The 27649-nt window shown below is 38.3% G+C and overlaps 1 protein-coding gene across 4 annotated transcripts in view; it reads right to left on the reverse strand.

Annotated features, from left to right (window-relative positions):
- AOPEP (aminopeptidase O (putative)) overlaps positions 1 to 27649 on the reverse strand; it is a 195084-nt gene that overhangs the window by 153563 nt on the left and 13872 nt on the right. For all 4 annotated transcript variants that reach the window (XM_071579980.1, XM_071579979.1, XM_071579982.1 and 1 more), the window contains exons 3-5: positions 22672 to 22838; positions 16381 to 16537; positions 12809 to 13057 (exon numbers count right to left, since the gene is read on the reverse strand). In XM_071579980.1, coding sequence (XP_071436081.1) covers positions 12809 to 13057; positions 16381 to 16537; positions 22672 to 22838 — 573 coding nt within the window. The remainder of the gene's footprint in view (positions 1 to 12808; positions 13058 to 16380; positions 16538 to 22671; positions 22839 to 27649) is intronic.

The raw sequence follows: 27649 nt of genomic DNA on the forward strand, positions 1-27649 counted from the left end.
GCTTTAACACCTCATCTTAATTAACAGCTAAAAAGCCCAAATATTTCCAAGAGTACTTACCTCTGTTATTTTTTAGGATTTAGCTGTAAAATTCTGAGTTTCAAGGACAAATTATGATCTCATGCACATCAGACAGCTCTACCTAGAACTTAATGGAATTACTCATGATTTACACCAGCATCACAGGGACTATAACATATTACATAACAATATTACCTGGTTGTTGAAGTTGTAATTGTACAGGCAAAAGCAAATTGTTTCTTTGAATACATTATTTAGAAAACTGAAGCAAAAATATAGGCACAAGTGTAAAACAGACTAAACTGTAAACCATGTGTCATAGCTACGGGGAAGGAACAGAATTTGCACTTATTTAGCAGCAAATAGCTGTAAAATGTAAGTAATTTAGATTACTTTTACATTACTGCTGAATATTGTACTACATGTTCTAAAATAGATACCTTTGGCTCATGGTTTCATGTTTTTTTTTTCCTAGAGCTACACATGAATGCTCATTGTAGAACTGAAAGAGGGCAAGCAGGGAGGAGGTGTTTGTTTGCCTTCTTGTTGTGTGTGGGTGTTTTTAAAAGACTGGGAGTTGCACGAGGAAAGAAATTAAAACCATTTGGTCCAGTCTGAGCTCAGATTACATCAGAAAAAATCTTAGAAAAATAGTCATGATAGTCACGTTTACACCTAACCACTAATGAAATGTCTCATATTGTAATTCTACTGCACCTAAAATGATTTCTCAGTGAAAAATGAAATAAAAAAGAACATAAGAAATACATCTCTTCATTCAACCAGAAAAATTCAGATTAGACGAGAAAAATTAGCATCACTAATCCTTTCTTGGGGAAAAAACCAAAACAATCACCACTGCCGTTCACAATGGTGTACATACATAATGCTTTCTTGAACTAAACTTGCTGCAGGAGGACCTTGTGGGCACTAAATAAAGCATTTCCAAAGGCTTCACCACATTCTGAAACAACTTCTAAACCAGTGAATAAAATCAGTTTATTGCCATACTGCAAAAACATTCCATGTGAGATGATACCAGAGGCAATAGACTAATATTAGAAGCCTCTGTCACTAAAAATCCCATTGCTTACCCTCAGTGTCATTATTTTCAATGTACCAAAACTCCTACATTCACATTTTCCAGGATTAAAGGTAATAATGGAAATGCTTGTATTGTTTTTAAAAACAATTAGTAAAAAAAAATAGAAAACAGGTACATTATTTCAATGACAGATTTTTTTTATTTTTTTTTTAATACTAGCAGCCTGGAAGTCTGGAGCATGCCTTTCATGCTTGCTGATAGCCAGCACCTACTGCTACAAACAAGAGAAGTTTAGAAAGGCTGCTGCAACGTTAGAACACTGTGTTTGGGCCCAAAAACATGGTCTCAGTTTGTTACTTAACCTTGGCCTGGGATGAGAGAGGAAAAGGGAATTAGCAAATGCGTGTTTCTTCAAAAGACCTGTAACATCTACAGACATCAATTAATTATTTGTAAAAGAAGGATACATTCCTACTACTTCCCAAGATTTTCTGAAAACAAAATACTTTAATGGTTGAAAGGCTGTCAAAGTACCATGGCAACATGATTGCTTCTTACAGGTAATATTGAGGGCAGGGTGTCATTTGCAACTGAACATAAAAAACAGGTGAAAGCATTGAAGGCTTGGAATTCCAAGAACAAGTTAAGTTTGAAGGGACATCTTTACATCACCTTGTGAGATGGAGGTTCCACAAGCCTCATGGACTACCTGTTCCAGTGCTTACCCACAGTAATTGTAAAAACTCTTTTCCTTACAACTGGTCTGAAATTCAACACCACTACTTGTGAATGTTGCTTTATATATTTTTCTTGTCAGAGGATGATGGCTTTACCTTTTCTGCAACCAATCCTTCAGGTAGCAAGAGATAATGATTAGTCTCAGTATTCCCTTTTCCCAAGCTAAGCAAATTCTGTTCTATCAGTCTCTTCTCATACAACATATTGTCCTACCTGCCAACAATGTTAGCAGATTACTGATGGACTCTATCCAGTTTGTCAGCGTGTCTGTAATAAACAGGCAGCCCAAAACTGGACACAGTGTAGTCTTCCAAGTGTAGACAAAATTATTGCTCTAGGCCAGGAGTGGCTGAGTGGAGCAGAGGCAAACCAAAACTGTCTACCCACCTTTCTCTGACTAATCCAAAAAGTTTCCTGGCTGGAGCCAAAAGATGGAACTTAGGACTAGATGGCTTTACTTGTAAGGACTAGATTGTGTACAGATTTTGCTCAGCAACACCATGGTTTTTAGGCACATGAATTCTCTTAGCCTTCTCTGAGTTACCATCAAGTACTCAAAGTACTACTCATACAAGAAAATGATTGGGTATCCTTAAAGCAGACTCCTATGAAAATAGAGGAACATGAAGTAGCACAACATCACAGTGACTGCTGCGTTATGTTAATTCTTTGCTGATCTACAACTTTTATGACACACTGCTTTCTATCTCAAACCCTATCTTTAACACTATCTCATTTTTTCTGTCTCTTTAGCAACAAAACAAACAAACAAAGAAAAGCAGAAAAGGAAAATAAAGCCAGCACTTTGTTGGCATAGTTTTGGTGGGGTTTTGTTTAAATTTGAAACCAAGCTGCAGTGAAAGAGACTGGCATTAGCACCAGGAAACTGGTGGCAGAGACTAAATATTCTACATGGATTTAATGCTTTCTCTGAGCATCCTTGTGTTTTGAGTATCATTGGTCTTGCAGTCTATATTTAAAACCTAAAATTACCTGGTTCAGCTCTTTCCAGGTGGGATGGTAAATTGCAGACTATCAGTGACTATCATAAAAAAAGAAAGCTTCACATACTCAGTGTGGTGATCAGAAAGATTTACATGACAGAAAGGCGTGACTGCTTTGAACACTGTCTTTCTTTTGGCCCCTTAAAAATAAAGCTTTGGGCTTCAAAAGAATGAGCAGCAATATCAAGTATCTTCTTTCTTATCACTTAAGCATATACAATGCAAAATGTCTGCATTTATAAGCACTCTACTCTGCATTTATAAGACTCAGAAATTTAAGGGAAACAGTTTAACACTGCTGACTGTGAATATTAAACACTAAACAGACTATTTTACTACTGATCTGCAAAAAAAAGTCCTTTTCAATCATCTAATACATCTCTATTAGTAGGAGAAAAAAGTTGAGGGTTAGACATAAAGTAGGACATAGAGGTGGAATTCTGAAAAACAGTTTCAAAATCTCAAAACCAGTGTTCAGTTAATTAATATGAATTGACAAGTGACAATTAATATTTTAATTTTCCATATTCTAGCTCTCCATACACAGTGCCCTTTCTTTTTAAGGGAAAAGAATATATTTATAAATGCCATGAAACTCATATAACAAAAAAATTCATTAGTATTACCTACACACATATATATGCACATACATAAAAGTGCAGGCAGGGATATATAATATTAGGCATACCCACACATATATATATATAATCTGTGTAATATATAACAAATATAACATGCATGGAAACATGCTGGCCTCTCACATATGTGTATACAATACAAACACATGCTTTTTCTAAGCCAAACCACTTTATGTCAGCTGTAAGCTGGGAAAAAGTCCTTATAGACAGTTATAAACCACTGAAATACAAGTTTATATTGGAAATGCTTAGGCACTATAATAATGCTAGCAGGCCCTTCCATAATTCCAACCCTAGAATTTAAAAACACGCAATTACTATTCTACAACAGCAACAAAAGAGCCTGACTAACTCTCCAGTTACACCAAGTGGTGGTCTCAGTCCAGATCCTGATTTACACAAAAATTAGGTCCCTTTGCAGTACGTTTTTCTACCTTCCTGCACTACCCACAGCCAGAGCTGTCCCAAATTCAGAGAAGCCAAGTCAATATGGGCTCATCTGGTCATCAAATGAGGTCTTTCCACAGATTATGCAGCATGTCTAAGGACAGGGACTCAGTGATGATTCTGAGCTCTGATTTCTCCACTGACTGTGAAGCCCCTGGCTCCCCATCCTCAGCAATCAGGTGAATCAATGTAGTCTTATGCTTTCTCTTTTGCATGGGGGCAACTGCTGCTGGCTGTGGCTGCCCTTTCTAGATTAGCTGTAGTCTGGGTGGTTTGTTTTCTGCTGCACTATTTCCCTTCCCCTGTGACAGTAGGTGGTGCTGGACAGTTTAGACTATTGTACAACAAGCTTTGGCCAGGATCTACCACACTGCAATGAGTTGGCTCTCTCTGGAATTGACAGAGAGATTTTCCCTCAAGCACTCTCCTGTCTTCCTAGGGATCTATGTTTGGTCAGGGGGAAACTTTCTAACTATTGGGGCAGAGTATTCCTTCAACACTCGGCCTATTTCCCCCACATTCTCACCCAAACAGGATATTTCACATCTGGAGCAGGCTGTTGGACAGTATTCCCAGCCCCTGAGGCAGGTTTCTGGACCCACAAAACACCCACTGCACCCAGTGACAAGACTTGGTTGTTGTAATTTGAATGTTTGTGGTTCAAAGTGGTGGTTGTAGTCCTGTCAAAGCACTGGCTGCAGTCCAGGTCTGTTGAGGTGGTGGTGGAAGCCCTACATGGTTGAGGGAAGCCCTGAAACTCAGTTATAAATGCTCAGGTTCAGGTGGGAAGGCCCCTGGTACCTCTCCTTGGGCAGGGAGTGTTACACTGGATGATGTAACACTGTGAGTCAGGAGGTACTTTGGGAGTCTTTGACACCTTCTAAGATGTTCCAGCTGTCTCCTGTAAGTGCAGCTCCACTATAGCCCATTGTGGCTCATCAACAAGAGGTGTGAATGTTCCAGGGAGTTATGACAGCTGAGTTATCTATGCAAGGAAATAGAAACACTACCCAACCTTGCAGGGTTTGCTTCTTTGATTAACACTCAGCTTGTAGCCTGACATGCTGGATGTGTACATCTTCAGCCCCTGGCCTGGGTGGCCACTCTGCAGACTTTAGCAAAGAACATTGAGTAAGAAGCACCAATAGTCCAGTCTCCTACAGCACTGAGGTGGTCACTACAGGTGCTCAAATATTTGACTCATTGATCACCAGCAGTAATTCTCTTTAAAGAAGGCAAAACACCAAACAGCTAAAAAGGTATACTTAGAAAAAAAAAAAAGAAAGGAAAAGGTAGATACCAGCATTTTTGTGTAACCCAGGACATCGTACTTTTACTTTTTGCTTCAAATTTTGTACATGGTTATTTCTGTATGGATAACCAACTAGTGATACTTAGATAACAAACTAAATGTTTAAGGATTACTCTTGTGAGTCATTTGTCAAACTAACACAACTGAAAATGTTGTGCAAAAAGTGTCCACTAATGTATAGACTCACAAAAGACTTCTACACTTGAGTCAAATAGTCAACATAGTTCTGCAAGACTAAGCAGTACTAAAGGTTTTACATTTAGGTCTGATACTTGAATGTTTTCCAATACTGACTTTCTATGCACCTATCAGTAGTCATTGCAACACTGCAGACACAGAATGAACAAATCGTGATTAGAGACAGAGATCAAAGAGGCTGCTTAAGCCTTCTCCCTTATCAATTTAAAAAGTTAACAACCTTAGTGACATGGACTGGATCAACTCAAGAATTCTGCTGCTATATCACATTTTGAAGAAAGATATATTCTTTCCTCTTAAAATACCAAAGACCATTTTTTTACATGACTGAGGAGAAGCCTGAACACAAATACAAATTGAAAGCTGAGTTGTTACATCTGTATTTAGCCAGCTAGTTGACCTGATTTACAAATATTCCAGGCATCCTCTGTCTTCCTGTCAACAAACATCACTTGAGTTTCAAAGACGTCCTGCAGAGTTGAAAATGAAACCAGTGATTTGGTTCCATTTAACTTACTAGCTATGCTGGGCGAAATTGTCTGCAAGAACAGATAAACTAGGTAAGACCTGAAGTCCACCTATTCCACAGTCGTTACTAGGTGTTTAAGGCAGTTAAATGCCTTCCTGACATCCCACCCCGTCCAATCTAGGAAGCTCAGCCCCGGATTAGTACTTGGATGGGAGACCTCCTGGGAAATGCCGGGTGCTGTAGGTTCTAGTCCTGAGGACTTCACTGGCACTGTCCAAGCTCGCTCGGCCGTGGCAGATGAACCTCAGGACTGAAACGGTGGGGCCAGTTCTGCACACGCTGAGCCTCACCTAAAATCCACTGTGCAGGCTGGAAGGGCACCCACGTGGGGACAGCCCTGCCCAAATCTTCATTCCTGAAGCCAAGCCACACACACACACTAAGTGTTTAAGGGAAAACTAAGAGCGTGGTACACACCAAGAGATACTTTTCTGAACATCACATTCTTCTAGATCCCAGAAACGTGTGTGACTAGTCAGGTTATTTATACATAGTACTTGACTAAGAATTTTTCCCTGTCCTAGAACTTACTACAAAACTAGTACATCTGAAATACATTGATTCAAAAAGAAAAAGCAGTAATCTTACATTATTTAAACAATGTGTGAAGGAAACAAAACTTTGAAGACCATTGTTTCAAAAAGAACATTTCAACTGAATTCAAACAAAGGCTTATAATCCCCAGAGGAGTAAAATAAACATCAGCATATTTGCTCTGAAGAAGTAGAAAGCTGTTAAGGAGTTTCTAACACCACAGAAACACAAGAGATTGGTGTGACTGTGAAAGGACTTATGTTATAAACACTGCCAGGGAAGTCAAGGTCTCAAACACAAGCTCAGGGGGCACCAAAAGTTAAGAGCTTATGTATTTGAAAGAGTGTTTTTCCTCAGGGAATGAAAAGGAAGAAGAAATTCAGAGTCTCTTCAGGTTTTGAGAAAAGAAAAGGAAAGGAAATTGAGTTATAGGTTGGTGGGAAGTGACTTTGCAACACTGGGTTTTCAAATGTGGTCAATAAAACTGGACTGGAAATGAACTGATTTCAAGAGCACAAATAACGAGGGAATGCAGAGACCCTATTTTTCAACTGAAATCTTTCATTTAGCTTTGTTCACAGCAATGCTGGCTCACATGAGAGCATTTGCAACAGTGAAATACCTCATATTTAAATGCCAGATGGGTTGACAATTCCTAAGGGTCATCAAAACTCCTGATTTTAACCTCCTAGTTCTCCAAGTACATAAATGATATACACCTTTCAGTGTAGCGTGAGGTCAGGGATCTCTTCCATGAAGAATCTACTTAGGACCTCTTGAGCCTTGCAGTCTAACACACTTTCCTACTCATTTTCCTCAACTTCACTCCCTTCTGCTCGTTAAAGAATTTAAAAATTAGATAATTAAGTACCGTTAGGTGTTCATGAGATTCTCAACACTCTACAAAAGTATTGCATCTCTGGCTTTTAAACTATTTAAATCTGGACCACAATGTTTTATTAACGTATATACAGTTCAACATAATATCACCAACGAAGACATGTAGGCCACATCCTTCTTTTACGAGCATGAACTTAGAAGAATGTACACTGAATGTGTGTGTGTGGCTCGGCTTCACGAACGCAGATTTGGGCAGGGCTGTCCCCACGTGCCCTTCCAGCCTGCGCAGTGGATTTCAGGTGAGGCTCAGCGTGCGCAGAACTGGCCCCACCGTTTCAGTCCTGAGGTTCATCTGCCACGGCCGAGCGAGCTTGGACAGTGACAGTGAAGTCCTCAGGACTAGAACCTACAGCACCCAGCATTTCCCAGGAGGTCTCCCATCCAAGTACTAATCCGGGGCTGACCCTGCTGAGCTTCCGAGTTCTGACGGGATGGGATGTCAGGGAGGCATTTAACTGCCTTGTACACTGAATAACTTGAAGTGAAACAGTATAAAACCAAGAAAGAGTACAAAACTAAATCCTCAAGCTTCAAAGATCTGTAGAAAGCAAGAGGGGATGACTGCAATTATATGCAGGCAAGATCACATTTCCATGCAGAAGTTCATAGCCAATTAAAAAACACAGGAAAATGTGTACAGAAAATACTAATAAAAAGAATATGCTTTCAACTACAGTTTTTCTCACAAAATGTCTGTCAGACTTCAAGAGAAATGCATCTGACCCATAGCAGCTGCCACTAAAACAAACAACTTAGAATGCCTAATTATGTCACTCTATGCAGGAATTATCATAAATCTCACACCAATCTAAAATGTTGGTGAACATCCCTCCCAAACAGAACAATTCTGGGATATGAAAAGCACAGTAAGTATCATCTAATGATGAACAGACAAAGAAAAATGCCAAATGCTGTCAAGCCCTGACACTTCAGATAATGGCTAAAATTTATTACTTCCCTCCCTGGTAGGCAGAAGTGCAACTAGAATTCTCGTAACAGTAGCTCCCATGTGCTGGCATGCTATGATATGTTTATACTGCTACAGATAGACTAGAAGATTAAAAAAATAAATACATAGCACCCTTTTTCAACCCAGGGTAATAATAACTAACTTTTTTCTTTATGTGGGTTTGGATACAGGTTTGCACATAGCTTATTCTTAACTGAAATAATTTAGGCAATTTTCACTGCATGTACAGGAACTAATCATTTAAGTAGCTTGCTATATACGTGGAAGCCTCTATTTGAAAAATTACAAAAAATCCAGAACAAACAAGCTATTATGAGTCACTTAATAATCTCCTGCCCAAATACAGCTTGATATTTAAACAGCTCAAATTATTTAAATTATTAAAATTTTCAATGTGTTTGGCTTGAGGAACTGTTGAATGAAAAGCATCAGGAAGTACGCACACCCATTCTTTCATCCTTTACTTATATTCAGTGGTATGGATCACTTGGCACTGACAGTGGTTAGAAGTACAGAGGCATAAAAGCATGGGGTTTTCTTATCTTCTTCACAAAGAAGGTACAATTGTAGCATTTTGAACATACAGTCTGGACTCAGATGGTTTTGCAACAGAAACCTGCAGGCATCTTGTCCCTATAAGTGGTGGGAAAGTTACATTCAGGGAAAGCACTGACAATTTTGCTAAGAGCAGTAGCGTTTCAACAACTGAGTCTTGAAGATTTCTCCAGTGTGTTGTGATCTTGGCCCAGACATTGCTCTCTGCTTTCTCTTTCATTTTGTAGTATTTGTGTATCTTCTCCTTCATTGTTCCACAGATTACTACTTTTATCATAAGCTAAGTAAAATGGCCAGTTTCTAAATTATAGTAATGACCCATAAGGACTTAGAATCATAGAATCATAGAATCTATTGGGTTGGAAAAGACCTCCAAGATCATCGAGTCCAACCCTTGGTCCAACTCCAGTCCATTTACCAGATCATGGCACTCAGCGCCACGTCCAATCTGTGTTTAAAAACCTCTAGGGATGGGGAATCCACCACCTCTCTGGGCAGCCCATTCCAATGCCTGATTACTCTCTCTGGAAAGAATTTTTTTCTGATATCCAACTTAAATTTCCCCTGGCAGAGCTTGAGCCGGTGCCCCCTTGTCCTATTGCTGAGTGCCTGGGAGAAGAGACCACCTGGTTGGAACTTCCCTTCAGGTAGTTACAGACAGTGATGAGGTCACCTCTGAGCCTCCTCTTCTCCAGGTTAAACACCCCCAGCTCCCTCAGCCTCTCCCCATAGGACTTGTGCTCCAGTCCCTTCACCAGCCTTGTTGCTCTTCTCTGGACTCGCTCCAGCACCTCAATATCCTTTCTGAACTGAGGGGCCTTTTAGTAACATGCCTTTGAAGTCAGAGAAAATTGCTAAGGAGCTCTACAAATTTAATATAGCTTCAAGAACATGGTACAATATCACACTTCACTCCAAATCAAACCACTATGCAAAACACCAGAGAATGTAACCTGTGGTAGGTGTCAAAGGCAACTTGATGCTTTCATTGAGTGAAGAACTATCATTGAAAACTCAGTTATCAGTAAAAAGTATCTGCAAAGCAATGAGGCTTATATGACAGAGAAGGATAACTGCTTCAGTTTTAAATTTTCTAGATCTTCATAAAATAACAAAGTAAACTTACACTAAAAACTATACAATACTGTTATGTGGCAGCAGAATTTTCTACTTTTGACCCAAATGAGGATTGCAAGAGAAAAGCTGTAGGGAGAGGGAGGACAGGGAAAAGACCAGTCAAATCTAGCAGATCAAGAGAAGATTCCAGGACTGGAGACACAGCCAAGAAGTCAGCTACTAAAACCACAGGACTCACTCTGAGAAACATGGTCTGCTTGGGGCTGATGGGGCCCATCTGTCAGAGAAGACCATCTTCAGTCATAGGCTTGCCAAACTGGTGAAGAGGATTTAAAATGAAGTTGCCAGGGAAGGGGAACCTTAATCCATCACACTTATAGCAGTTTGATTGCCAGAGCCTGGAAAGAGGTCACAAGTCAGCACCAGAGCACCTGAAGGGCAATACACTGGAATTCCAGCAACTAAGTCAGCTGCATAAAGGGCCCAACTTTAAACCCTCCAAGCAATGCATGCAGCATAGGGAATAAACAACAGGTTAGAGATGTGTGCATACCTGCAGGGCCATGATCTTGCTGATATCAGTGAAGCTGCCACTGACTGAAAAAGATGAAGCATAACCCCTATTTTTAAAAAGGTATAGAAGGAAGACTCAGGGAACTACAGACAAGTCAGTCCCACCTAAGGGTCCAGCTGGATCATGAAGGAGATCCTCCTGGAAACTATGTGAGAGCACATAAAAAATAAGGAGGTGATTAGTGACAGCCAACATGGCTGCACTAATGGCAAATCTTGCCTGACAAATTTTGTGGCTTTCCACAATGGGGTTAAAGCAGCAGCAGATGAGAGAAGAGAAACTGATGCCATCTACCTGGACATGTGCAAAGCATTGCACACTGTTCCACACAATATCCTCTTCTCCAAACTGGAGACAAGGATTTGACAGAGGGATCACTGGATGGATAAGGAATTGGCCGGACAGGCACATTCAAAGGGTTATGGTCAGCAACTTAATGTCCAAGTGGGGATCAGTGACAAGTGGCCTCCTCAGGGATAGATATCGGTACTGGCATTGGGTAACATCTTTGTTTGGGACAGGGTCAGTGGGATCAAGTGCACCTCCAGCAAATTTGGCAACAACATCAAGCTGTGTAATGCAGTTGACATGTTGAAGGGAAGGGTTGCCATCCAGAGGGACCTTGACAGGCTTGAGAGGTAGGCCAGTGTGAAAATCATGATGCTCAACAAGGCCAAGTGCAACTTCCTGCGCCTGGGTCAGGGCAATTCCAAACATGGATACAGGCTGGGCAGGGAATAGATTGAGAACAGTGATAAGAAGCTCAACATGAGACATCAATGGTTGCATGCAGCCTACAAAGCCAAGAGCACCTTGGACTGCATCAAAACAAGTGTGACCAGCAGGTTGAGGAAGGTGATTCCCCACCTCTAGTGTGCTCTAGTGGTAACCCCAGCTGGAATGCTGCACCCAGCATGGACATATTGGAGCAAGTCCAGAGAAGGGCCACAAGAATGATTAGAGGGAAGAAGCACCTCTCCTATAAACACAGGCTGAGAAGGGTAGGCTTCAGGGATGTCTTAGGCCAGCCTTTCAGTACCTGAAGGGAGCCCACAAGAAAGCTGGAGAAGGACTTTTCTTGAGGGCATGTAATGACAGGACTTCAAACTGAAAGAAGGTAATTTTACATTAGTTATTAGGAAGAAATTCTTCACTAGAAGGGTTGTGAGGCACTGGAACAGGTTGTCCAGAGAAGCTGTGGATGTCTCATCCCTTCAAGAGTTCAAGGCCAGTTTGGATGGGGCTCTGAGCAACCTCAGTCTAAGTGTCTGTGCTCATGCTGAGGGGGTTGGAACTGAATAACCTTTCAGGTCTCTTTCAACCTAAACCACTCTATGGTTCTATGATTCTAGTTCATCTACATACTTAAAGTCACAATTTATGCATTTTATTAAAGTTGAGTTGGATATTAAACCACAACTGTCCCAAGAGCTCCAAAATATAAACCATACAGTCAGGGAATACAGCTTTTCTTTCAGTTACCATTTTTCTAACAGAGCTTGACCTTTAATTCTTCCCTTGGATGTTTTGTCCATCTGCCTAAATGAATCCACTCTGTTGTTGGCATTAGGCAAACAATTAATAAAAACAAGTGTTTTGTTCTGTTATTAACAAACAGTTTCTCATTATCAACTTAAATATTTTTTATAAAAATAAAAAGTGAGTGAGGAATTTCAATTGCTAGGCATTGCCTTCAACTAATACAGCTAAAATTCTATTGTCCTAGCATAACTGAAAATCATACTGTAAAACCAAAAATACTTAAATAAGCCTTTTATTCTTTAAAATTCCATGAAAACTTGATAATATAATCCTTACAATTTGCCTTTCTCAGTTTCTGAAGACCAGTGTTTGACTAGAAACTCATAAATCACAAAATGCTTATGAAGAAACTCTAGAACTGTATTTTAACATGTCCTTGTTCTGTCAAAATATAATGGTAAAATGAATGCCAAAAGAAAACAAGACAAAATGGCTGCACCTTCAAGTACCAATAAAAGAAGTTTAGTTTGGCAAATGAGGACATTCAGACTCATGTGTCTAATAAGCTTATATTTTCCCTTTCTAAGTCATGTTAAAACTAAAATTAAAGACCACAAAGGATCCAAACAAACCTACTCACACAAAGTCAGAACAAGAGTTTTAAGTTTGGTTTAAAAAAAACAGCACAGCAACTTTATATTGACAGCAACTTGGCACAGTTAAATAGCTGATAAAACCAAGACAAACAAAACACAGGAGATAAGATACTAAGAAGTTTCTTTACCTAGCCATTCCCAGGCTGGAGAAGTTGGAAGGAACTATCAAAACATCAAGCCTGGAAAAGGGGTGGGTACCCAGTGTGGCATACGCAGCTGAGAGGCACTGAGGAACCAGCTGAAGCAAACATTCTTCACAGAGCTCCATAAGGCACCAGGGAGAAAAGACTCTATAAGGAATGACTGCCTGCAACCTCGCAGCAGGATTTTGGAACCGGCAGGGATACTCCACATGACCACAGACTTCTTCATGCCATCTGACAATGACAATAACAAAACAAATGTGATATCACAAATGTGCACAACTGATATTTTTCAGATATCAGAATGACAGAATTAATTTCCATAAAACCAACCTACTTGTCTTCTCACACTGTTCACATATATGCAGCACCATGAAAACACTCATTGCTACATGTCTCAGTAGAACCAACACTGTTAGTCATAACTAAAAAGACAGAATGGCCACACCTGGTTTGTATAAGAGATATGCATCAAAACAGAAAGTGCTCTAAATATATGTAGAGAACTAATAACAATAAAAAATACTTATTCGGAAAATTCCTAGTCAAGTTTGACCATGACGATAAAATTCCATACATATTAACATACATTAACACAAACATATGAGGTGCAATCAGAATGATATTTCAAGGGAGACATTTTTCTGTTGTTGTTACTAAAATTCTCCAGAAATTTTTACTGTTCTTTTTCCTTTGTAAGTAAAGAACAACAGTGGATGTCAATCCAGGCTTATCATGGTAGACATTCATTAATGTCACACTAGACTCAAGCTTACTTTATATTCCTTCTGCAGGCTATTCAGAGATGTAGCTGGAAGAAAGGAGGGGTAAATAAAATGCTTCCTAAACACTGAGTCACATACCTCCACAGTAAGTTATCTGTCCAAATAGACTCATATCTAAACAGAAATCAGCTTCATGTTTTCACCTGTTAGCCTATCTTCTGTACAGTGCAAAGCCTCTCCTTGGTTTGAAATTTCAATTTAAAGAATCTGGTTCTACTATGCCTGGATGGGCAAAGTGCCCAGCATTACCCAAAGCATTTATACCTGGAAGATCGTGCTCCAGGTGAGTGCTCACACAGAAAACAAAATGATAACATCTAGAAAAGGACAAGATTTTGCCAAAGGGTCAACACTTCAGCACTTTACGTATGTCTCTCAAAGATGTGGACACTAAGTCCTTTCATTGATTATGTACGTAAAGAAACCACATCCATTACTACACTTTGTTTTCTTCTAAGGGTGGTCTAATTCAGTATATTTCTGCTCTAAAACAATGTCACTTTGTATTTTATTATTGGAGTTGAAACGAGGCAGGAATATGAAAGCTAGCACCCTGACTCTTGATAAAATTGCTAAGTCCCTGATGACCACAAGAAGATAAGAAAGTCATGAACACCATGCTCCATTTAACATTTACTTTGATACACTCTCCTTATGCCAAGCTCAGTGGCAACTGGATAGAAATTACATTATGCATTTCAACAGCTTTCAGAATTCCTTTCTTTTCCTGTTGTCCAGAGTTTATCTGCATTATCTTATCTGAGACATAGGCTTAACATTTGCTTGTTTATCCATTTCACAGCCTTTCTACAAATGTCTGCTACTGTGAATAATGTTAGTTTGGTAACCTGGTCTCAGTGACTGAAATAAGTAAAAATCTCTGTGGTGTTAACCTTCAAATAAAGATTAATTGCGTATAACTGTAAAAGCATATATTTAGGACATAGATTTTTATGTCCTAATGAGCCACAAAACAGCCTTGTACACTTAGGCTCTCCTTTTTTTGTCTATGCACAAGAGACAGCACATTTGCAGAGGATTTTTTGAATTTATTTAGTCTGTAATTTTTTTTCCCCAAGACATATTAGCTCTGTTTCTTCCTCTGTCACTAACTCACCTGCTGCAGATACCTCACACTATCTGTGTCACTGAACTCATCCAGTCATCATCACACAGATCAACTCATAACAATGACCATCACACTGATTAAAACTTGGACTAATAAAAGGTTACAAAAATGTTTCCCATGTTTCAGAAATTTTACAAAAATTAGAAAACTTCATTTATTCTATCAAAAATAATCCTTTGCACTAAAACAATAAAAATTCCTATTACCAAATGTGCTGTATACATTAGATAGGAATATATAGTGAGCATCTACAGCTTACTTCTGTAGAAGCACTCATATTACAAACATATAAATTGCAAAAGCATACAGAAAAAAAAATCTAGAAGCTTATCAAACCTTTAAACTATTTTAAAATTTGAAGAGACATTTCTTACTGATCCTAGGTAAATTATAAATTTCTGTTCTCAAGATTAATTAGAATTTTCCTAACCAAAATTAGCCAAGTTGGAAGCCATCAGAATCCCTTAATTTTAACTTCTAACCAAATATTCCTATTAGGTCCTCAAGTTCCAAAGTCTCACTGGCTTTACCAAAACCATAAGGACTTTCACTGTCTTAATGTTAACACAGTATTAGCTCAAAACAGCTATCTAAAAAGGGCAAGGATTTTTTTGACAAAGATTCAAATACTTATGACACAACTAAGCTAATCAACTTCTAAAACAAAATGACATTTCTGTTGATGTGGGGAGAGCTGTGGCTGTTGACAGCGGACCTTGTTTGCCTGAATTTCTGCAAAATATTGGTCACAGTTTCCCCATTGCCTTCTCCTGCACAAACTGGCAACATACAGACTGGATGGGTGTTCTGCAAGCTGGGTACAAAGCTGATTCAAATGCGGCACTCCAAGAGAGGCAATCACTGGTTTTCACTCAGGCTGGTTAGCCTGTCACAAGTGGAGTTCCCCAGGAAATGATGGTGGGCCTCACACTGTTCAGCATCTTCACAAATATTGTGAACTGTGGGATTGAAAGCACCCTCACTAGGTTTGCTGATGACACCAAGCTGAGTGGTGAGGTGGACACATCAGAAGGGAGAGCCATCTTACAGAGAGACCTGGACAGGCTGGAAGAATGGGGCTGGAAAGAACAGAGTGAGGTGCAGTAAAGACAAGTGCAAAGTCCTGCACCTGGGATCACATAACCAAAGAGCCCAGCACAGGCTGTGACCTGTGTGTCCTGTCCTCGGAATTTAAGGAAGACCCAACAGGGTCTAAAGGAGATCCCTGTAGGGGAGGGAAAAGGTGAGTAGGCACTCTTCTAGTAAGGGGCATTAGATGTCCAGAATGGACTGAGTCTAGTAACATGGAGGATTTCAGAGTCAGACATTGTGAAAAACAAGACAGGAACTGCCAGTGCAGCAGCACAGCATTAAGTAACACAGGATGTAGGACACAAATCAAGAGGACAGTGGGATTTATGAACCCTATTGCTCACTTAGCAACTTGCTTTCACATAAAAAGAACCACACCTAAACCCATGAGAATAACAGCTTTGGAGTTATCTTCCTGTCAAGATTTTTCTGTTCAGATTAAACAAGTTCTCTTTTGATTCTTGTAGTAATATGATTAATTTTCATATTTCTGAGAACAACTGGAAATGCTACCCTATATCTCATTTTTTAAGAATATTATAAACACCAACCTGGAATCAGCTTGTGAAGATGGCAAGGAATACTCAGTGTTTGTTTGAATAGCAGCTGAGAAGGACTGCTGTTTCACTTCCTGCCAGCAGCCAACAGCAATAGTGAAGGTGGATGCTGGCATTGGCATAGACACATAGTAGTACCAGCTCAAGATACCTGTAAATAAAAAGAACATTTGTATGGACTCATCAGTCTCACAGAACACAATAGATACTTGACATTATTATGTACTTGAGAGTTTGGGCCAAACCTCCCACCTTTAATCCTGATATTTTTGTTGAGGAAAGAAAAATAATTTTACTGAGACATACAAGAACAGACTTAAATAATCACCATGGATTTAGTACTGTTGACTTAAACCTGTAACTTTGCTCTATCTGCTGATATATATATATATATATCTGTAAATAAATAATCCATAAGTGGGATGTTATTAGAGCAACTTAACATGAGTGTACCACTACTGTCCAAGAATTACATCAGGCATGAAATCTAATAACACCTTTAAATACACACACACACAAAATATTAAAATTTGAGTATTTCAGCCTCAGATTCTGAGACCTGTTGGTTTTGTTATGTTTGCATTACCTCACACAAAACAAAAGCTTTTATTTGTGTTCTGGACAATACCAAACCAATAGAAAAATTATAACAAATAATACTAATGTTTGTGAATTACACCTGGCAATCTGAGACATGTAATTTGACAACCAGGCAGTAAGAAATCGAAACCTAGATTCAGATGAGATATTATCACAGATTTGGTCATGATACCCAGAAGGTGCTAAAACAAGATGAGTCTATTAGAAGGCAAAAAGATGCTGAGTCTTATCATTATGGGAACACAGTGTGGGAAGGTAAGGAGTATGGTATAGGATATTGCATGTACAAACACATTTTGATAAACTGGGGGACATTTTAGAACAGCATATTTTTAATTAATATAAATGTTGCTTAGATTTTCTATTTGTTCCTCCAAAAAGGATATAGCTTAAAAGTCACACCCACATATTCATTTATGGTCATAATACAGTTACTACACTATAGTAATAGATTAATTCTCTTGGAAAGAGCCTAACATGAGTTACAACCTGATGAATCATGTGCAAGTAACTGTAGCTGGGGCAACTGTGGAAACATACAAACTTCAGTTATTTTAAGAGAATTGTTCTTTTGCACCAGTATTCTGACTAGCACTATGGAACACTACCAAAATTCAAAAAAAGGAAAAAAACCACAACTGAGTGGAGACCACAGGGCTTAAAAAGCAACTGCTGCAAAGCACGTCTTGATTTTCTATCTTAATGACCACAGAAGGTCAAGCTGTCCAAAGGAAGGACAAGTAAAAAAATCTTTTTGTTTGGCCTCAACAAACTTTCCACCTGCTATTTAGCACGAAAAACAATACTGTTTGTGAAGCCTTCTGCAGATAAAGCCTCTGTCTCTCATATGCACTAGGAACTCCCTCGCCCCATTCAACTTTTGGCAACATCTGCCATCAAAACCCTTTTGTCTGTATTGTGAGATGACTGTATATTACTCCTGTAATTTTCCTAGTCTCCTGTAAGCAGAATGAACTTATTTGTTTCAAACAGATTAAGAACAAAGAGGCATAACTGTTTGTCAAATTTCACCACACCTTTGTTTTTTTAATAACTTAAGAAAGCTACAAAGGAGCCAAGAGAAGCAAATGCCACCTTGAGAGAAAAAGGTCGTCCATGACTGCACCAATATATTATTTCAAAATACCAAACTCTTGATGTACAGAGTTTCAGTGATAGACATTGTGCCAGAGGCCCAAGCCTGCACACACTGTAGTTAGTACCAGCCTTACCATTGACTTACAAGGTAAGGCTTAGAGGTACTGCATGTAGTGTTGCACCTGTTACATACAACATTTTACAAAGTCCTCCATGCAGTTATGTTAATTGTAAACTTCAAGAATTAGGTAATAGCAGGGGAAGAGAGAAAATTTGAGGAATTGTAATGGAAAAACTGTCAAGTGTTTTCAACTATGTTCTGAAAAAAGCCTGAAAATCAAAAAGCAGTCACAGAAAACTGTTCCAAACAGCATGAGCTGTAAAGAAGAAGGCTCTCACACAACTGTAAGGAGATTGTCTAAAAGGAAAGGATGACATCCTGTGCTAGGCAAACAGAGATGAGACAGTTACAGTGAGAAACAAGCTTAGTAAGACAGGGTTGAGCAAGCAAGGCCATGGAGGCTTTTTTTAAAACACCCAAGTAATTTGAACAGAATGTCAAAATGAATGGCGATTGGTTTAGCAGTCCAGAGAGAAGAACAGCTTGTACAACATTCAGAAAGTTACACATATTAGCAATAAACATATGCTATTTAAAGCAAACCACGGAAAAGAGTAAAGGTACCAGAGCCCCTTCTACTTTGCAAGTATTATACAAATCATGTGGATTATGGATTCTCCCAAAATAAGATCCAAGATTTCCACTGTCTCTACATACCTAACCAGAGCTCAGTCCATTTCCTGCAGGGATTTTAGATGCCTTCTGCTTTCATGTTGTAGAACTGTATACTCCTCCTACAGTTGTTTTGTCTTGAACATCAGAAATCAAGCATGACAAGCATGACAGGTGAGTTCTCTCTATAGAATCCTAGAATCATTCAGGTTGGAAAGTGGTGCATTTGCTGACCAGTGACTGGAATGGTCTTCATGCTGGCAATACGTCCCCACAGACAGCATCACGAAGCACTGTTTCAAAGGGAGCCTAACTAATTCATTCACATTCTGTCTTCTCCCACTACTGGTAAGACTGGCTCGCAGACTGACCTTCTCTCCCATAACTTCACTTCCTTCCTTACACTTTCCTCATGTCAGTGGGCTTTGTTTTGTTTTCCTTCATCTAGACCGTGAGATTTATCCCAGGACACAGACCGGGATCACACGCTCCACTGAAGTCCTTTTCCCTCCCCTTCCCCCGGCTGCCCTGTGTTTCCAGTGTCTACCTTGGAGACAGCACCACCTCTAGGATGATGGAAGAGAGCGCAGCTGAAACGGGGAGGCGGCTTTCTCTAGCACACACAGCATTTTGTACCATAAAAACATCTTCAGACTAAACAAGAACACCTTGGGAAGAACAAGCGATTTGGTTGGGGTTAATCCATGGTAAAAATAAAGGAAGATCATCCTGGTCCTTCTATTTGTAATGTTATTTTAAATCTTGAATCCTACACATAATTATTTTAGGCAATTATAATACTTTAAAAATATTTTGCTATTTTCTCTGCAGGTAATTCTGAAAATAATTTCTTTTTCAGGTTTGCAAAGCAAATCTATCTTGTCCTAACTGTAAACATCAACAATCACCTATTCTGTGAGTTATAACTTGAAAACTTTCCATGCAATCATTTAATATGAGCAGAAAATTTTAATATATTTATAATTGTGCAAAGAACAGCTTAAAGGTCGTTTATTTATTTTACTTGAAATAATAATGATGAATGATGTAATTGCTTCCCAGAATTTTTAATGCATTCAGCTATCTTTGAAATCATTAAAATGGTTTGAGTCTGTAGAGTTTGTTATAACTGAAAAAAATGTCTGAGTTAGTATCTGTTAATGCCAGATGCAAGAACATGGTGAATAATTTTACTTACCAGTATATTTTCCCTCAAATAGCTTGCACTTACACAAACACCATAAAATACAGACGATGCTTGCAATTTACTAAACCCACAAAACTCAGCTAGCCCTGGGGCACAGGAGAGAGAGCCTCACACAGCATTTGATATACAAAGAGCCAGAGCTAACATATAAAACTGCAGCTAAATAAGTAGTTATGTAAAAACTACTCTTTGGCTGGAGTACCAGGATTAAGAACCCTCCAGCTTTCTGAAACTCTTTGTAACTTGAAGAGATCTTAGATCGCATCTGAAATCCAGAATTTCCCACAGAGCACGCTCACATTCATGCCAGAGCATTTGTTCAACCCTGGCTCAGAGGGATGAGTGGCATGTGATGAGCTGTCAACTCCCATGCTGTAGTCCCTGATATATGTTGGAGATCAATCAACACAACTACTGGACTCTTTTGTCTTGCCATTTGAAAAGTGAGAGGAGCAAAACAAAAGCAACTGTTGTTGATGCTAAGTACAGAGCAGCAGCAGTGGTTTTCTGTGGGCCCTGTTTCTTGTCCATAACAGTATGCACCTTCTCACTTTAAGTGTAGATACTAAAACAAGATCAAGGGATGACATAATGGTAGCATAAGCACACAAATCCCAAGCCAGTCAATTTCACACTAAATGGCTGAGTATCTACATCTTGAATATGAATCAAACAAATGAAAATGTGTTTGTGACTAAATACATTTGCACTTTCTATGTGTTATAGTAGTATGTTGAAGAAAAGTCCAAATGAAAAGTGTTGAAAAATAAATTCTGTGATTAAATGGCTCACATTACACACATAGCACTCCTCATGAAGCTTTCTCCTAAAGGGTATTGTCAATTGCATTTTTCTGACTCATTTATCTAGCTACTCCATAAAGCATGCGTGGTATTTTTAAATGCTTTCAGGTCACACTCAAATAGTTACTATTTCTACTTGCCTAAGTATGAAGCAAAAATGGCCCCACTCCATTTCAAATAACAGGATCAACCACAAAGATGTATGTCTGTGAAACAGAATGTAAATCTCTAAAAGCATGAAGGAATCAACCTTGCTTGCTGTTCTTTAATTGTCTGCCTGCACACTGGTTATAAATATGACTTTTGAAGGAAAAAATATTCAGCTAACTTGTAATTCTATTCAGAATAAATTAATTCACAACTGCTTTCCAAACTGCTAAATCTTTCCAATAAATCGCACTTTAAAAATTTATTTTATTATTCTTCCTGTTATGTATCATTTTATAAATATGCAGCACAGCAACAGCATATTGTATATAAATAATTTGCCAAAGTGATTTTAATTGAAGTCATCTTGAAAGACAAAATTTTAGGTTGGATACATTTCATATGCCTTCCACAATTGCCTTACAAGATCTATGTGGCACAGGTTATTTAAGACAACAGACCATTTTGAACTTTTCAAATCTTAAAAATTCTATTAATTAAACTAATGAATTTGTATTCCTATTAAGAATGTTTGGGTTTTAAAAACTTCCTCACAATATTACTTCTTTGCCTTCTTTTCCATGTAAGTGGTTTTTAAATTTTTACAATTCCAAGTAGCTCTCTGGTCTGTCATTTCCAACTGTATATAAGCACCAAGATAATGAGTGTCTCTAATTAAATACTGATGGCAAAGCTGTTATCCTTGTCTGAAGTCACGAGTCTTTTTGCTTTCTTGATGCTGAGACAGGAAATTATTAGTGTCCAAGTGAGAGAGCTCATCATGGCAGTTTTCCATATTTCAACAGCAGAGGCAAGCCTTGAAAGAGGCTTAACATAAGGCCAAATAGAACCAGACAATTCCATGCAAATAGATTAACTGATGCTTCTCAAATCAGGGAGACTCTTTTTTTTACCCTCAAGAATAAACTTGCCTATTTAAAGGGGAGCAGGAAACTCTTTTCCCCAGAAACACTTATTTCTAACTCTTTTCTATATGCTACTTTTCATCAGAACTACTGACACAGTTGGACAGGATTTCTCAAAACTAGTGGGAACAAGACATACTTTATTAGGTGTAGAACTGCCTTAAAAACTTCCTTTTCTGTGCAGACAGTTTAGAGAAAGTTTAACTAGCACAGAGGAAATGCTTGTTTGCTTACTGTTACAAAAGATATGTTCTATAAATGCAAAAAAAATCCCAAAACCTCAGAGATCATATTTTCAGGGGACTGAGACCTGATATTCTTCACCTCTTTCATTTATTTCAGGAAACAGATATGACACAATGACTGCTTCTAATCGCTGGCATGCTGAACTACACTTGGATTGGAGAACTAAAGCTGAAAGATAATTATCTACCAGACCTGAAGTTGCTGAGAGCTGATAAGGTACTTCATCTCTGAAACATTCAACTACAGAGTGATTAGAACAAAGTCAATTTATGAAAAGTGAAATCAGGTTTGGAAACACAGAAAAGAAAAAGCAACACAGTGAAACGTTGATGCTTTGAATTCTTACTGAGTTATCCTGAGGCCCTGAGGAGGCAGCTTTTCCATAGGTAGACACAGAGATTATATATAGACATGGAAGTACTTTTAAGGTTAGGAATGTCATTCTTTCAAAAATCATATATTTACTAAGCTTTATTCCCAATTATAAAATACCAAAAATAATTCAATGTAAAAAATACATTTCACCTTCTTGAAGCTGGACTGGTTCTGCTGAGTTTTCACCACTCATTAACACAACAAAGCCTGCAGCTGTTCGCACAGAGGCTTGCCATGTTGACAAGGCAATGGGTGGTTCTTGGCATGGGAAAAGGGCTCTGTTGTTTATTGGTGATCCCATTGTATAAACACATGGCCTAGGTAGAAAAAAAAGAGATGGGAGTTCAGTTACAATAAGAAAGACTGAATCAACTTCCCTATCAAAAATCAAAACTACTGATGTACTGAGGTGTTCTTTATTTTAATCTCAGCTTTGTAGATTTCAAACCTGCATGACATGAACCAATCAAATTACAATCTAAATAATTTAAGACAAGAAAAGCAAGATCACTGCAACAAATTTTACATAAGCTAGAAAAGACTAACCGCAGTCTTTCCCCTCTTCCACTTTTGCATGAGTCTTCCAGCCTTGTACAGCAGCTTTCATCTGAACCCATAAGGCCAAAGAAAGCTTCTGAGTATCTTCTGAAGATGCTATTGCAGGGCTTCCAACACCACCTGTGATACCTCTCTGTTGTCATCACCAGTAGTGCTTTCATCATCATTAATCTTATCTTCTGGGTTAACACCCTAGAGGCTCATGGCAACTCAGCAGTAGATCTAGTTTTGAGTTTTCCTTAGTCCAAGCCTCAATACATCCTGATATTTTTACATTTATTCTTAGAAAAAGGTAATGCTCACCCATCTTTCAGAATTTCAACCACAGGACAAAGGAAGAAAGAATTTCTTCCCTATCAGCTTCAACCTCCTTCTCACTTTTCATATACCAAGCTTCCTTGTAGTATTGTTTTTTGCAGTTTCTCTTGCCCTCTACTAGGCAGCAGCCCCTTCATCTACTGGTCCTTTCCAATTTCAGCTGCAATATTTCATGCCAGCCAATTTTTTTAATAGCCACAGCTGGCAAAGTAACAAGGCCTTTCATTTAACTTCTTCTAGCTTGCTATTGCTAGTGGATGAACATAATGATTCTTGGTTTACTTACTTTATTGCAGTTTTATCTTAATTCCTATTACTTGCATAACACCACCCCTAAGCTTAAAGAAGAAAAGCTAACTTTTCAAATATAAATTATATTAAAAAAATAATAGGTTCCTCCAGTAAAGGAAAGAAAATCTTGAAAGCATCACTTCACTACACTGAGTTTTTTAAAACCTATGACATTTCAAGCTAATATTCTGGGACCACAATACATTATTTTGTGAATGCTTGAGGCTAAAAATATTATGATCAGTATGCTTCATTACTTGAGTTTAAAAATCAACAAAACATTTAAGGAAATAGGAGACAAGTTGTTAAGGTAAAAACTATTTTACACTGGCTAAGATCTGAGCATCTCATTTACTCCCCTCCAAATTGCTCCTCCATTCAAACCATTCCTTCCCTAAAGCTAACACTAAACTGTACAGAGGGAGAGAATTGGCAGTCACAGATGAAAAATATTCTGAAGATATTTTTGCCCCTTTGCCGCACGTGCTATCTGTGATTTTGGACCCAGAGCTCTCCTTAGCACAACCAAGTTGAAGTGGCTTAACTAACACAGGCCAGCTGATTTTCCAGTAAAACAGGGATGGAAACTGGAGTTTAAGTAGGCCCATTATCAATACACACAAACAGAAAAAGAAACTAATCTGACTCCTCCTGTCATGTATCAGAGTGAATAGAGTAGGACACAGACACTGAGTGATGTTTAGATAACTGCAGTGGAGAGAAAGTTAACAGCTTATCTTTTAACCAGAAAAACACAATACACAGTTAAATGTAAAAGACTACTCATCCGTTTAAAATTTTAATTAACTTTTTTGTAATTAAATTCCTAAAACCGAATCTGTAACCAATTTTGATATACATAAAAAAATTGTGTTTTCTCCCGTAAGAATAAACAGTGTATAGAAGTGAGTTCACAAGAAAAAGGAAGAGTTTGTTTTTTCACCTCCCAGGAGGATCTGCTTCCTCCCAGTAGGGCTAACCAAGAGATGCTAGACTTCTTATTTACCCTAAAAGATGTGTGGTGGATGAGGAAGAAAAGATGGTTCATCATTCATGGAAATTTTATCACAATACAAAGAAGATCCTAGGAGAGTTTATAGGAATGAGAGGAAAGGTGGGTTTGATGACTACTGCCATACATATTTTACCAGTGATTTGCAATCCATTGTGAAGGCTGTTTTGCTGGGTGCCATTGGTACAACCCAGTTTTAAGAGCAATATAGGGGATCTTCATACTCTGAAGAAATTTTACAGGCAAATTACACAATGACTAAAAAAACTGGCTGGCAGAACAGTCCTAAACTAAATCTTATAATGTCATGTCAAATACAGTATAAACATTATATAAACAGACACTACCAAGACCAATAATACTACCTGGCTCTCGAAGAGCACTCTTTACCTGCAGACCATATTAGTCAGTCCACTAAAGAAATAATAATGAAACAGACAAGTTCTACCTATCAAGAGGAAACTATCAGAACAATAATTACATCAGCTTTCAATTAGATATTTGTTATATTTCATTTACAGTAGTGATTTCTTTTTGCAGCATTGGTAATAGTGTAGTGTTACTTTAACACATCCACTGCAACTGACAATTTCCTTTGTTCTGGACCAGGTAGCACAATTCCAGCATGCAGAAGGACCAGAAATGTAACTCTTATCCTGATATGGATCAGATTCATCACTTGATCCAGAAAAATTACTAGCTAATCTAGGTACATCAAAGAATGACAAGTAATCAGGTTCAGACTGCTTTTGTCAATTGATACAATATTTGCCTTTTTTCCCCTGATTTATCTTTTACCCCTGCTAGCAAGAAAATTGACAGTTCCTTTCCTCTTTCTATCTACCCTCTCCGTCTCTTGTCTTTCACTATTAATGGTCTTGTAACATTCAGATCATCTGCTTATGTAATATTTATGCACTAATCTTTGCCAAGACAGGTTGGAAGAGATAAGGAAATTGCATTCAGCAAAAGAAAGACAAGCAGAGAACTCAGACTGCTTGTCTAATTACTTGTTACATTGGAAAAACAACTGCCCCCACCACATATCTCTGGTCACTCATCAGGACAACTTTATGACTAGTAATTCCCAGTGAAGAGCCATCCAAACTATTGGAGAATCAGGAACTAATTGTGGTATTATTTGGTTTTGCTCTAAGAGGAGACTTAGGACTGTCTTGTTCAGTCATCTCTCTGAGGAAATTTGGATTCATCCAATCCTAACTCATCAGTAGTCCGTGTATTTTCATAACATAACAAAACCAGTTCAAACCAGCTCTTGGCAGATCTCCTTCTCCCACGTAAGCCTATCAATTATAATAACAAATTAAGCTATTGCATTAAAGCTAATAATAGATGTTAATATTCGGTTCTCTGAACAGGAATCTGCAGGCCTTGAGATACCTGTCATCAAATACCTGAAGTACATCCTAAGGCTCAGCCATGTCCAACTGCTTTGGTTACTGCCTGTTTGAGACTTTCTCAAGAAAAACACTTAACTCAGCTACTTTACCCCTTTCCTATATTTGAAAAAAAAAACATTTCCCATTTCTTCAAGCGTTATCTTCATTTAAGGATGCAAGGTTGCAACCTCCTGCATCTACAAGGCCATTCTCTGTAAAACCACTGCAGTTTGCAGCTGTTTCTAACTCTACATTACACTGTCATTTCCATGAAGGAGCGGGATTTCCTGGCATCTAAATCACACCAACTTTTTTATTTTGCCTAATCAATTTACATATCTGCCAGGTGCCAGTGATTGTCATCAGATTCCAACAGAGCAGGTATTCTTGTTTTCATTTTTCTTTTGAAAAAAACCCCAGTCAGTAATTACCCATGTTTCTCATGGTCTTCCTTTTAGTTAGGACAACTAATTCAGAGAAGCTAATTTAAATTTTTTAGACATATTTGTTTGGTGCTATCCACATTTTCAGGAATATCAGATCTGTTCATTTTGTACTCAAGGTCTGCCTACTCTTTATTATTATTATTATTATTATTATTATTATTATTATTATTATTATTATTATTATTATTATTATTTTACTACTCCATTCTATTCACAATGCTATTTGTTGTTCTTTAGAAATCACTGCACATGTCATGAGTAATCCAACAAACTTCAGACTGCTTCATTAATTACTCAAATATAAACATTCATCTCTGGCAACAATATTACAAAATAACAGTACAGAATTCCCCACAGCTGAGGGTAGACCCTTAGGATTTGGTCTGTGACTTGCCAGGGTTCTGGAGTATCTTATTCTACCAAACCTTGCCCATGAATTAAAACAAGCTCTTTATTTTCTTCCTGCACTTACAGCACTCAAAAGCACAGAGTGATGCTAATTCATGCCACTGAAAAATAAGTATTTATTTTCTTGACACATTTTCTAATCTGTAGTAGATAATCCTAACTTCCAAACCAACCTTAGTAGTATCTTCCAAACAAAACTTACTCTCTTCTATTCTCCTCCCCCACTCCTTATTTTCAGTTAGATTAACTGACTAGTATGCATGATCACCCAGCTGTACACACACCTGAGTCATCATGCCAGTGGTAGAAGGAACTGGCATCCAAATTTACAGAGGTCAAGAGTCTCCCTTTCATCAGGTGTATTTTGGTAGGCTTCCTGGTCATTACTTTATAAAAGCTTTCCCTCCTTCCCTCTTTGCATTAATACAAGTCATCTTTATGGTTGACTTTTTAGTTTGGCCCCAAGAGTCCAAATAGGGAAATGCTGAAGTTCCATGTGTTCAGCTCCTCTACTGAAAACAGAAGTGTGCCCTGCCGTGACATGTTCCTACACACATATCTCAAATAAAATGCAAGTCTTAATAAAATTTTGCATAGGCTAAATTTCAAAACATTGTAGTAGTACTGAGGAAACATATTGGAGTGGTCACACAATGCCTGTACTTTGTTATTTACTTTTCTTCAGGGTTGGAACC

Source organism: Pithys albifrons, chromosome Z (genome assembly GCF_047495875.1).
Source record: "Pithys albifrons albifrons isolate INPA30051 chromosome Z, PitAlb_v1, whole genome shotgun sequence".
In the NCBI taxonomy this organism is placed as follows: domain Eukaryota; kingdom Metazoa; phylum Chordata; class Aves; order Passeriformes; family Thamnophilidae; genus Pithys; species Pithys albifrons.